This window comes from Mauremys mutica, chromosome 2 (genome assembly GCF_020497125.1).
Source record: "Mauremys mutica isolate MM-2020 ecotype Southern chromosome 2, ASM2049712v1, whole genome shotgun sequence".
NCBI classification, from domain to species: Eukaryota; Metazoa; Chordata; order Testudines; family Geoemydidae; genus Mauremys; species Mauremys mutica.
The window spans coordinates 117410108-117423606 of NC_059073.1; the positions used below are offsets into that span (position 1 = coordinate 117410108).

At 39.0% G+C, this 13499-nt stretch overlaps 1 protein-coding gene across 1 annotated transcript in view; it reads left to right on the forward strand.

Annotated features, from left to right (window-relative positions):
- The window catches only part of LOC123363196, a 315703-nt gene that overhangs the window by 244939 nt on the left and 57265 nt on the right, over positions 1-13499 (forward strand). The window contains exon 24 of the mRNA XM_045004078.1: positions 3437-3596. Within this exon, the coding sequence (XP_044860013.1) occupies positions 3437-3596 (160 nt within the window). The remainder of the gene's footprint in view (positions 1-3436; positions 3597-13499) is intronic.

The following is a 13499-nucleotide window of genomic DNA, read 5'->3' on the forward strand; positions in this document are numbered from 1 at the left end:
TCGCAAGGTTATTTTAGTGGGGTCGTGGTATTTCCACCCTTACTTCTGCACTGCTGCAGGTGGCGGCGCTGCTTTCAGAGCTGGGCGGCCAGATAGCAGTGACTGTTGGCCAAGCACCCAGCTCTGAAGGCAGCACCTCACCAACAGCATTACAGAAGTAAGGGTGGCAATACCATATCACACCATCCTTACTTCTGCACTGCTGCTGACGGTAGCTCTGTCTTCAGAGCTGGGCTTCCGGCCAGCAGCCGCCACTCTCCAGCTGCCTAGCTCTGAAGGCAGTGCCATTGCCTGCAGCAGCGCAGAAGTAAGGGTAGCAGTACCGCAACTCCCACTACAATAACCTTGTGATCCCTCCCTGGTCCCCGAACTCCTTTTTGTGTCAGGACCCTACAATTACAACACCATGAAATTTCAGATTTAAATAGCTGAAATCATGAAATTTATGATTTTTTAAATCCTATGACCGTGAAATTTACCAAAGTGGACTGTGAATTTGGTAGGGTCCTAGTTATAACCATTGCTTTTAGCATTCCGGTCATGTAACTCATCCCACCAGCTTCAGTAATACCAACGAGATCGAATTTGTGCTCATAAATGATCATAACAATTCCTCTTGTTTGTTACCCAGGTTCCTGGCACTAGTGTATAGTTAATTCAATAACTTCGTCTCCTCATGTCCATTTGGTTCCTTGATTAACTTTGTTCTCAACACTCGAGTTTGTGCTGGGCACTCATGTCTTCCCTTTTCTTACCTTCCCTTTTTGACATGAGATTAATGCCATCCTGACTAGTCTAGCCAGCCTGTCCCTGAGGAGATTGCTTTCCCTTCTACTGAGATGGAGGCCATATCCTTCTTCCCACAGAAGGTGGGTCAATGTTTCACAAAACCAAAACCCTTCACCCTCCACCAGTTACCTAGCCAGTGGTTCACTTCCTGATGTTTCAGGATGAAGAAAAGCAATGAGGTCCATATACTTGGCTAGTATTTTTTTCATCTGAGTGCAATATAATATATGTAACAGTTACAAGGCAGTCCATAGTCTATGTCAGACCTTTGCACAAAATTTCCATTGTTGTCAGTGAAACATCTGATCTAGACACAAGAATCAATTATGAAATTATTCTGTTTTGAATATGTTCATTTGAATAGATTGTACCACTTGGGAATCCATTTGACATAGTGTATTAATTATTTTCTGCTTCTAGAAATGTATTTTGAAATACCTTAATTTTCCATTGTTTCTTAGCACCAATTATACCCCTTGTTTTTGAGCCTCACTCACATCAACCCTTAATCTCTTCTTTTGAGGGGATCACCAAAAAGATATCTCACAAGCTAGATGCAATTAATGGTGGCAACTTTGTTAAATAAACAGACAAAAAATGAAATCAAAATGAGAGAGGAATTAACATAGTCTCTGCATTGAAGGGTGGCTGTAGTTGCCTGGACTGACCCCCAAGAAATGCTTTTTGTACAGACTGGCTGATACCAACAGCAAAAAGCTACTCTATCAAAGGGACTGTCCATTCCACCTACATCTGAACATGCAACTTGGACTACAAGCCACATGGTCCCCCCACCCCTGATAGAGAGGGCTAAAAATACTGTTGTGATAGACCAGGGATAGGCAACCTTTCAGAAGTGGTGTGCTGAGACTTCATTTATTCACTCTGATTTAAGGTTTCACGTGCCAGTAATACATTTAACGTTTTTAGAAGGTCTCTTTCTATAAGTCTATAATATATAACTAAACTATTGTTGTATGTAAAGTAAATAAGGTTTTTAAAAAATGTAAGAAGCTTCATTTAAAATTAAATTAAAATGCAGAGCCCCCCGGACCGGTGGCCAGGACCTGGGCGTGTGAGTGCCACTGAAAATCAGCTTGCATGCCACCTTTGGCACGCGTGCCATAGGTTGCCTACCCCGGTGATAGACTTTAGTGGCAGCCTGTGCTGATGTGTCCCTCTGAATCCCACTGTAGTGGGAGAGAGATACTGGTCCCTATCTACCATCCCAGCCCAAACAACCAAATACGTGTAGTCCCCTGAAAACACTACATCCACCGTCAACATTGAGACAAAACACAATGGAGCATGTGGAAACCTGAATGTGATTCTAACTTGGCTGAGTAGAAAAGAAACCACAATGGCTAGTCATTATAATAACGGATATAATAAGCAATTATACACCAATAAAATATCCCTAGGATAGGTATCGGGCATTTGTCCTAAACATTAGCACCATTTTATGGTGGGGTGGATGAAAAAGCCTTGCTGAAGCAAAATAAGAGGCTGAATGGCCTTTTGCTCCTCTCCCATCTTAAAAGGGCAGTGCCAGGAGGGAAGCTGCCTCTCTCCTCACCAATAAGAGGGTGCCTTAGAGCCAGAGGAATGACCAATGGCACAGCCTCATGCAAAGCTGGGCTTTTATTGGTTGGGAGGAGGGTGTAACCTAGGGAAACCCGCAGCAAATCGAGTCCAGCTGGCCACTGCCCTGCATCTTTATGACTATGTAGGGAAGGTGGAAAGGCGGGAATGGGCAGCTGGACTGAATTCTAATAAACTTAATTGAAGCACATTAACTTTCAGAAATATGTAAAGAAGGAAAATATCAATTCAGGAATCCAAGACTAGGGTCCTGTTACTATACATTGTCTTATCTATTGTGGGACTCTGGTTTTGAAATGAATTTGGGATTAGCAGGAGCCAAATTTCAGTTTGAATTAAACAGCCATGTTTTGAAGTTTAGTTCTACAACGAAGGCAGAGAAGTTACATCAGGCTTTCTCAAAAGATTTACAATATTTTTTGGTTTCACCTATATAAGAAATACCATTAGACTAGCCGTTTTTATGGTATGGTATTTTACTGTCCCATCCTTCTTCTGATCCCAACCATCACACAGACGACATGGAAAAGTGAACAAAAACAAACAAACCAAATGATTTTTTTAAAACATCAGAGAAAGGTTGGATTGTGTAGGTTTTCTGTTTTGGGTGGGGAATGCTTCATCTCTTGTTTTATATGATGTGATTTGGCCATTATTGGGTTCTGGTGATAGACAGACTTCTGCCCTGCATGAAATCAGTGGGACTGCTCACAGTATGTAAAATTAAGCATGTGTAGAAATCTTTGCAGGATCAGGGCTTTATTTGGGATCCCATGTCCATGGTTAATTAAACAGAATGAATCTATATTTGAGAATAAGTGATATGTTTTGGCTGTTACACCATTTTCAGAAGATTTCTTATGAATGATTGTTAAAGAATATGCTCATGATATTCTGGGAAACAAGCTGGCTACTGGGTTGGTAGAGACTAGAGAAATGGAGGGAAGACCAAATGTTAGACACAGAAAGAATATAAAAAGAGCAAATCTTATTTATTTGCATTAACAACCACTTCAAACAGCACAGAATGTTTTTCTCTCCTTAGGCTGCACAATGAAGGTTGGTTATTAGATGTATTTAAACGCACTCACAGTGATGAAGGCACATTCTTCGTTCCATTAGACCTAGAAATCTCTAATCAGGAATTGAGCTACATCATGAAAAAGGCTGAACAATGGAGAGGCATCAATGGTGAAAGACGAAAGGTGAGCAGCAGTGAGAATCTGTGAAAAGAGCTTGTCATGTGTTGGCCCAAAATAATGCTTTGTTTGCATGAGTGAAACCAGTAGGAAGACAGAGTCACATAAAATGATTCTTAGAGAGCTTCAGGCAGAACAAACGTTACCAGTTCTATGCTCAGAATTTTAAAACCACAGATGCCAATGAGCATCTTTCCAAGATCTGAATTCACCACATTAGGAGAAACAAAACTAGAAAGGCCATTTGCACTCATGCTATCTGCAGGCTCCCAGTAATATTACAGAGCCCTGCACTTTTGTAGTTTATAAGAAAAGTTGTTTCCCAGTTCAGCAACTTGATGAGCTAAATGTGAGAGATGCTAGTAGAGCACTACTACAAGTAAGGTCACGGAGTCTAGTGGAAGTGACCTTGCATCTCAGTGAGTCACTGGTAGTGACAGCCAAACTTCTGTTTCCTCCTTGTCCTGCCCAGGATTCCATAGAAGCCCATGTCAGGAGCCACATGAAGGGATGGGGACAGGGATTAGGTGGGCTGAGCTTGAAGCTACCTTACTATGGGTGACAAAACTGGAGGATTCATATTGCCCTTCTGCTCCTAACCCCTCAACCTGTTATGTCTTGTCTTATACTTAGATTGTAAGTTATTTGGGGGCAGGAACCATCTTTTGGTTCAGTGTTGCACAGCACCTACCACAATGGGGGGTCCTAGGCCATGACTGGGTCTCCTAGGCACTACTGCAATGCAAATAAATAACAACTATAACATCAGCGTAACATACCAGTATGTATCCATGTCTTTCTCCCTCACTCCCAAGCATTAAGCTGTCATCATTGACTTTCCAAGTTATCATTTACAGTACAGTTTATGAGTGATTATTAAAGTGCAGATTAACCAGGGACAAATTTACATGTAACCCCAATTCATGAACCCCTCTATGCCCATGGTTGGAAACGATTGACAACTCTTTGTGCAGTATCTTTTTTATTGCAGCAGATATAACTAGTCAGTTACAGATATGAAATAAATGAGTCAGTTACATCTGTATACTCAGAAATTGGTGCAGAGTCTCCTTTGATTTTTATTATTTTTAATATACTGAAACTGATGATTTTAAACTGGGGTCTGCAAGTGTTGCAAGTCTCTATAGCTGCAGCTGAGAGATCAGCAGTTTATATCAATATATAGCTTCAGTTGTCACTGCTATAAACATGTGGCACAGCTGTAATTATTTTCCAGTTTCTTTCTTGATGACAGTTTGGACCCTGAAAGGGGAAATAAAAAGGTGAATGTGCTGACTGAATGAAAAAACAGATACTCAGTAAGTTTAGCTTTTCCTGAAGTGCAGAGTGCTTAACCTCATTTGTGGGGTGGGGTGGGGTGGGGAGAAGGAGGAGAGTTTAAAGTATAAAACACCAAACCACAGAAATCTGACTAAGACATTCCTGTATTTTATACTGATAACATTAGTTTCTTGTTAGTGTGAAAAAGAAGTTTAATTTTTAAAATAACTTACACTGGGTTAAAGCAAAATAAACTATTCCTTGTTTTCAGTTCCGTCTGGTACATAAAAATGAGGCCAAACAAACTCATTTCATAAGCCTGGGCAACCACTCCCATAAGGAAAAATGTGGTAGACTAGGCAACTGCAAACAAACTTTTTCTTTTTAAGGGCTTACTGCTCTATAATAGCAGCAAAGAATCCTGTGGCACCTTATAGACTAACAGACATTTTGGAGCATGAGCTTTCGTGGGTGAATACCCACTTCGTCGGATGCAAGTGGGTATTCACCCACGAAAGCTCATGCTCCAAAACATCTGTTAGTCTATAAGGTGCCACAGGATTCTTTGCTGCTTTTACAGATCCAGACTAACACGGCTACCCCTCTGATGCTCTATAATGATATTATTCAGCTTACTGTTGTTTGCAATAGCACGGAAAGGGCTCGGAGGGAAAAGGAAGGGAAATAGAGGAGAGAATAGAAAAAGATAAATAGAAAAAAGGGAAAAAAATACTTGTACAGTTACAAGTGGTCTGATATCGGGTAGAAGAAATCTTGCAATATAAGTGGCAGGTGTTAAATGTAATACTTTTTACATGATAAAACTACTGAAAGAAATCAGACACTTGAAAATATTTTTTAAATATATCATAGAAGTTTTGCTTATGGTGTAGAATTTTGCATGTTCACCATGGCAGTCATGCAGTATACAGCACTGATCCTTTAATGTTTCAGAGCCCTGTATTTTAAAAATGAATATAGCTTATAAGAAAAGTTGTTTCCCAGTTCAGCAAGTAAATCCTTTGTGGTAGCAGCTGGATTGGTTTTAAGATAGGAGTTTCTTTATCCAAGCAGATGTAGCACTCATCAGCAGTTAATTTGCAGGGATAGTCTCATATGCAAATCATGTCACAATGCTAAAATGCAACCACGTAATGTTATACCTTAAATCATACTAACACAATCATCAAAATTTCCACTTTGGCATCCATTGGCGAGTGCCCTTGCACCTGGGTGGAGTCCCCGTGTTTCCCTTCCCACCATGCATAGTCCCAGAGTCCCCGCTGCTTGCACAGCGCCAATGTCCACCTTCCTGATCTTCTTAAAATGCCCTGATCTTGTATGAGATCTGCTAGTGTAGATCCATGTGTCTTGCAGAGTCCCATTGAATTTAGTGACACCTATAAGAAATCAGTCAGTTGCTATGGACATAATGGGATAGTGGGGACATAGGTGGGACGGGGGATGGGGGAAGTGATGGGCCTGTGGGCATAGGGCATAGTGCATAGTGCCTAATTCTGCACCAACAAAGTGAACAGGAGCTCTAGTGTTGATTTCAGAGGGCTCGGGGTCAAGCTCATCGTGAGTAAGATTTGAGAGCAGAATACTACCACTTCTTTCCTGAACCCAAACTCCTAAGCTATATATGCAACATATGAATACTATTGAGTAAGTGATACCTGTTAGAGACCTGTGTTTTCTTTTATTTGTTAATTATATTAGTTTGATTTTTATTTGTAATGATGCAAAGATTTTGTTAAATGGCTAGATTTTGGGCAAATCTAGTGTTTATAATGTTGGTGTTGTCTGGCAGGAAAGCTCTAGAAATACACAGTTAATTCCCTGAAGTCAGGCTCCACATGGTCATGCAGACCTGCCTGAATGCATTTCACTGCAGGATCAGGGCCTATGTTTGCCATTTTTCATCTGATCCTTGGCTTTGCAGATCTTGAAGTGCCTTTGCTGCTGTGAATTTGCATAAGATATTTATCTTGTCCCATTCTTTTCATTCCATTTAATTGTTCAAAGTAATCAGTATGGAAGACACACCACCAGGCCTTATAGCGTACAATATTAATGTGTTCATTTTAAAATGAGATACCAACTTGACTGTGAGCAGTTTTGCAAATGATAGTGCAAGAATGTCCAATCATATATCTGTATCTATATAAGTATATAGCGCTATATTAAATAGAAGCAGTTCAAGTAAATATTCAGTCAAACCTTTTAAAGAAAATTAGGTCTAGGCCTTTGCTGTATTTCCTGACTTTTAACCATGCGCTTCTCATTTTTATCCTCTGGATTAAAAATTGCCCCATAAATGGATATTTTATAATATGCTTAATTTCCTTTTATTAAATTGATAAATGTAGCAGGAGAGGACACATTTACAGTATGATGAGAATTTAAGGTTATTGCATTTTATAATTTTTATATTGTTCAGACAAGCAATTTGTCATTTCTGGAAAGACAGTCATGCCATCATTTCAAAGTATTTTTAGCCATTCTTTTGATAGGAAAAAGGTCACTTTCTGTAGTCAGAGAAGACATCACTCTATTAAACTAATTTGCCTACATGCAAATTTTGTCATTTTTACCTCATTAACTATTTATCATAGAGTAAAAAATATATATATTCATGAAGGGGCAGCTAGCAGCCTGATGGAGCTGGAACTAATATTTTGCAACTCTAATGATTTTTTGCATCCTTAATTAGATAGCATAAGGTTGATATGATTAGGTCAGGATGTAGTGTTTTTCATTAAAATACATTTTAGAAGCTGTATTCATAATCTGCCCTTGCAATTAAAAATGAGCCTATGATTTTAATATTATCAACCCAATTATTATCCCATAGAAAAGTATACCTTTAATAAATTTGTGCCGTAGGACCTTCATTAACAACAAAAAGAAATAATATTTCCAGGTATACAGATTACATGGTCACAATCACATTTATGTAACAGTTTGGAACATAGTGGGGGTGGGGAAAGCCTTCAAGACTCAGGTAGTTGATTTCAGAAATTTACTTTATTATTTTTGGTGAGCTAATTCACATTCCATTTAATGAGGCAAGCTGTAGAAAAGTAAAAATACCGCCTTGAAGAGACAGACAAAAGCATGTGTGGTGGTGGTAGAGTAAGAACTGCATTAATAAGAACCTTAGGCCCTGATTCTGCAATCTGAACTATGCGGGCAGACCCCTAATATCTGACTGGAGGCTCATTTATGTTAATTAAGCTTGGCATGGTTGCAGGGGTGTTCTGGGCATATAAAATTGCAGGATCAGAGCCATAGTTAAGGTTGAATACAGAAAAATATAACATTGATTCAGTGCTAATTAAATCAATTAAATAGGGGGTCAGAATTATGGATTTAGCCTAGGCTTTTTCTTTTGGTGGATGAGTCACATTAAGTACTGAAGATCAGGTAAAACTCCATCATCAGATTCCCAGGATAAGTTAGATAACAATTCAGAGCTGTGTGTCAGCTGGTATTTTCTCCTTCTAAGTCAGGACAGAGACAATCAGGGTTTAGGAAAGCATTTAAACATGCGCTTAAATTCATCCCTATTTAGGAGAGCATTTAAACACATAGTTTACTTTAAGCACGTGCTGAACAGTGATGATTTTCTGAATTGGAGTTATAGTGACCAGATCCTAATAGGCCTGGCAATGTAGCCTAGGGACTAGAGCACTGGACTGGGACTCAGGAGACATGGGTCCTGTTCCCAGCTTAGCCATTGGCCTGCTGAATGACCTTTGGCAGGTCATTTCACCTCCCTGTGCTTCAATTTCCCCATCTATACAATGGGGATAATGGTACTGGCCTCCTTTGTAAAGCATTTTGAGATCTATTGATGGAAAGCATTACAAAGAGGGAGGTATTACTATTATTTAGTCATGCAGGGCCCAATTGTACCAGCTTGAGTCATGTTGAAACTGAAACCAGTGGAACTATTTGTGGAGTAAGGTACTACTCAGCATGAGTAAAGGGGATAGAATCTGACCCTCAATGATTTTACCATGCTTGGTCCTTATCCATTGAAGTTCAGATCTGGACACTATCAACAGGTTAACTTTAATCACAAAAATCCTACAGGGAAACCCATTAAGATGAAATAAAATATGTATTGCCAACGTGAACCCCAAATGTCTGCACACCGTGAGAGTTTCTGGAACAACGCAAGCCCTATATCCAAAAAGATAATGTGAAGCTCATACTTGAAATAAATCCTGATGCACTGCAAAATTTATTTTAATTAGACTAGGGCCAATTTTCTAATTCTAAAATGATATTACAGTAAACCATAAAAAATTACCCAGCAGTAGGTTTTTGAAAGGAAAATATATTTGTAATTATCCTGAACACACAAAATTACTGGAGGGCCTATTATCAACACAATTTTTGGTAGCACTTTGCACTAATTTGCATTTATTACTCTCAGGCCAACTATTAATATGTTAATAAATAGTCATTAATACTTGTTATTTAATTGCTATCTATTTATTCCTGTTCAATAATGCATTAATTACTTGTTAATAGTTAAGGGCAAAATTCTGCCCTTGCTCCTGGAGCCTGCTTTGTGAGAGGAGGAATGTTGGCCTTGTCTTTACTATAAGAGCCATGCTTCTGGCACAGGGTGGAATGGGTAATGGAGCTAAATTATGTGAAGATGTGAACACTGCTTGTCCTTTGCAAAGAAGTAGCATGAGTCTCCCACTAGTGCATGTTGCAATATACACATCAGAGCCATTGAAAGGCCATTGAAGTCAGTGGACGTGTGACGATTGGGGACCTGCAGAGTGGATCTGTGTAATCTGTCACTAATGCCCCTTCCTGTGCTCTTGTGCTTTCTTCAGTATTAATTTAGAAATCTGCTTTGCAGTGGATGGGGCAAGAGAAGAAGGGAGAAGCAAGGGGGAAAAGACTATCAAGGGCAGAGAAAGAAACCATCTAGCGGAATCTAGCACTTGCAGCATAGTGGGAAACTGAATTAATTTAATATAAAGGTTCAATACATTTTCTTGCACCCTTGACGTTTGAAACTAAGAAAATGCAAATGTTTCTTTAACAAACAAAGGAGTAGAGTCAGACACAGTGATTTTTCCATTTCCTAAAGATCCAGATTCCAGAATTTGTGCTCTGCTTGTGTAGATATATCATAAGAGAGCTGGAAAAAAAGTGTGAAGTAACCTTTTTGTACAATTGAGACACTATAACTGGTAAATTTCCTCTTTGAAGTTTTGGTGCAACCCTGAACGTGACCATTTGACTATGCATGGGTGATGCTGACAGTTGGACATGAAGATTAAGACTGGACAGACTGTTGAACGAAAATGTCAGCCTGAGCGCATAGCTCAACTGGATCTGAATATTCCAAATGGAGTCATTGGGTGAAATCCTAGCCCCATTGATGGAGATTTGCCATTAATTTCAATGGAGCCAGAATTTCACTCAGTGGTTCTTCAGAAGGACAGAAGAAATTTATTTTGGGTAAAAGTGAGGGTAGGTAAAGGGAGCAGTGTAGGGGATTAGGTTGTTAACCTGCAAGGTAACTGAGTGCCTTCTGAGAGAGGCTGAGCACCCTCAATGCCTACTAACTTATGTAGGAGTTGAGGGCAGTCATCACTTTGCAATACCAGGTCCTTTGAGAGGGAAAGAAAACCAGATGATATGGACATAGAGATGGAGAGAGAGAGAGATGATAGCAAAGGAGAAGGTGATCATGAGAAGACAAACTAAAAAGGTAGTCAAGTAAGAATGGAAAGAGAAATACAAGAGAAAATAATAAAGAAATTAGAAGAGGAGGCAGCTTGAAGAAAGAAATATAGAAAAATCTCAGTCTGTCACAAACAGTTACTCTTGATATGTATGAAAGAAGGTTCTGCATCAAGAACTGCTGATTTAGACATCACTTGACTTCAGGCAAAGAAACTAAAAAATACTGAAAGCAAAAGACAGACAGAAGGATGTCAATTTGTTTGTATGGTGCAGAATTTCCTTTCTGCAGAGTACACCAGGACTTGAGTATAACTTTTCTCTGAATTAGGTTTTAAACATTTGCTAGGAATGGGATTCTCAGACAATACCAAGCCCTGCACAGTGGTTCTATCTATGTCTTTTGTCTAATTTTTAAGTTGGCCTTTTGCCTGTTGCTGATCCAAGCCTCTAGTTTTCAGCTTACATACTAGCACAGGGTTAGTTTCTTGTTAAACTATCTTCCTGATCTCGATGCAATGACTTTCCAAGTCCCTGTGGTTGTGAGAAGTTTGTTACTAGATGTCTACTTTGGAGTAAAGTTGTCCACGATATTTTTGTGTCGCCCACACACAAAGCCTCATCTTCTGGGCAAAATGGCAATCCTAGGAGGACAACATAGAATATAATGCTTTTCATTATTGCTGACCTGTCTACCTCACTGATATAAATGTTCCTAGGGAATCATACCATTACATTTCCAATGCCCCTATATTTCAAACATCTACTCTACCTTAAAATTTATATTTCATCAGTGCTGTATTTTGAATGGAGTTATGACAGTGATTCTATAGTTAATAGCTTAAGGACCTTAAAAGGCTTAAAGCCTGATCAGGAAAGATGCTGAATGCCTTTAACTCTTAGTGAGAGTTCTGCTCAGGTGGTGCAGAGGGGAGAAACCTGGGGCTGAGACTCTGATGCTATATTTTTATTTCATCATCTCTTTTGTTAATCTAGTTCTGGTGGCCATTCAGAATCCTAGCAACTGCAAGTGAACCCGGTGGCATGTTCCTTTCCCCCAAGCTCTTTCAAGTATCTCAATTAGTGCTGGCCAATATATTTTGGATGAATAGTTTATTCACTGAAAAATGCAGTTTCAGCTTGACTGAAACTATTCACAAATTCAGGTCACATTCAGCGAATAGTTTGAGCTGAAAAGAAAAGAAAAAAAATCTGACCTGAAACTAAAATTTTTTTAAAAAAAATTTCTATTTGACCACCAATCCAAAAAATCAATTATTCACTCAGCTCTAGTCTTAATACATTTTCTGTTCAGAGTTACTGGGACCAAGACGAAGCTTTCTGTAAGAGCTACATAGGAGTTTAATATGGAACAACAATGCAAACATTGAACTTAGCCAGAAAAATAAGTAGTAAAAACTAATTCCTCATGCCACTATCAACAAACCACCAGGTTAATCCAGGCCAGTCTGATTGAGAGTGTTGGGTTGGTGCTAGGCAATAAGAAATTGTTATCTTTCTACTGCAGAAATTCTAGAGATGAAATCCTGACCCATTTGACCCCATACTGACTTGTGTGGAGCCAAGATTTCACCATAGAAATATAACAAAGGAGGAGGAGGAAATAGTGTCATGTCTCAATGAACTTTTAAGAATTATTGAAGGACCAGATTCTCAGCAAATGTAAAGCATGAGCTGGTACTGAGATGTGAGAGAGAGCTGGGCAAAATGGCATTTAAGGTTCAAAAAAAGAATGAAACCTTTTTTGGGGAATTTAGCCATTCATGACCTCTCAACCTTAAAAAAAACCACCAACAACAAAACACTACATGAAGGAACAACAACTTGAATTGTGTGAGATCAAATTTGCCAGATATCCTGAAACATTTAACTCACTATAGTTTTAGGATATTTAATCCCCAGGGAGTAGGGGGTCAGATGAAGAGAGAGAGAGAGAGGGAGAGAGATGTGTGGGTGGTGGCAAGCATCTGGAATTACCAGCTAATCTGACAGTATCCATGAATACCATTAAAACTCACAATCTTTGGTTAGAAACTGGTTGTGTGTGTGTAAGAGAGAGAGAGAGAGAACAGGCAAACGCAACCTGGGCAAAATTAAGGCTTCCTTTGTCCATGAAGCAGGTCTACAAGTGGAAATATTTGAACAGATGTGCACACACAAAGAAGCCTCACAATAAAATTATAATAATGAAAGAATGGATATGATCAACCAGCAGATTAATGAAAACAGTATTAGAAACTGAGGCTGTAGTTCCGATAACACTGAACAGTCCTATGGTGGTAGTGCATTATTTCCCTTTCTTTAGGAATAAAGACCCGGAATAAAGCAAGTGTATAAAAAGGCTATGTTAAGCTACTCGAAGCCAAGGAGCCTTTGATCTGAAGCGTGTGTGGCAATACATTAATATACATAAATAAATAAATAAAATTAAATAAAAGAGATTATGAGGAGGAAAGATTCTTGTGAGCTGCACATGTCCTTCTTTTTTTTTGTCACATGATGTCTCATATGCTGCTCGGTTGTTCCGCACTGTGGAGCCATGCAAAATGAAATGATATGGTGAAACTTCATGGGATTTATTTGGAGAAAGCATTTGTGAACACAATGGCTGATTTTATAACACGTTCATTCTGTTCACCACAACTTCATGTTAATGAGAATCATTTGATAGAATTCTACCTAAAAATATTCAGGCCTCTAGTTCAGGATATATAATGTAATATAGTTTCAGAGTAAACACAAAAAAGCATTTAAAACCTGTAATGAACATATTAATTATGTAAAGGCAGCAGTGCAGATGAACCTAATTAATTGTCTGCTGTCATCCTTCTGATTTCTATACCTGGAAGGGAGGTGTTAATTTCTATAATACTTAAGCAGATATGC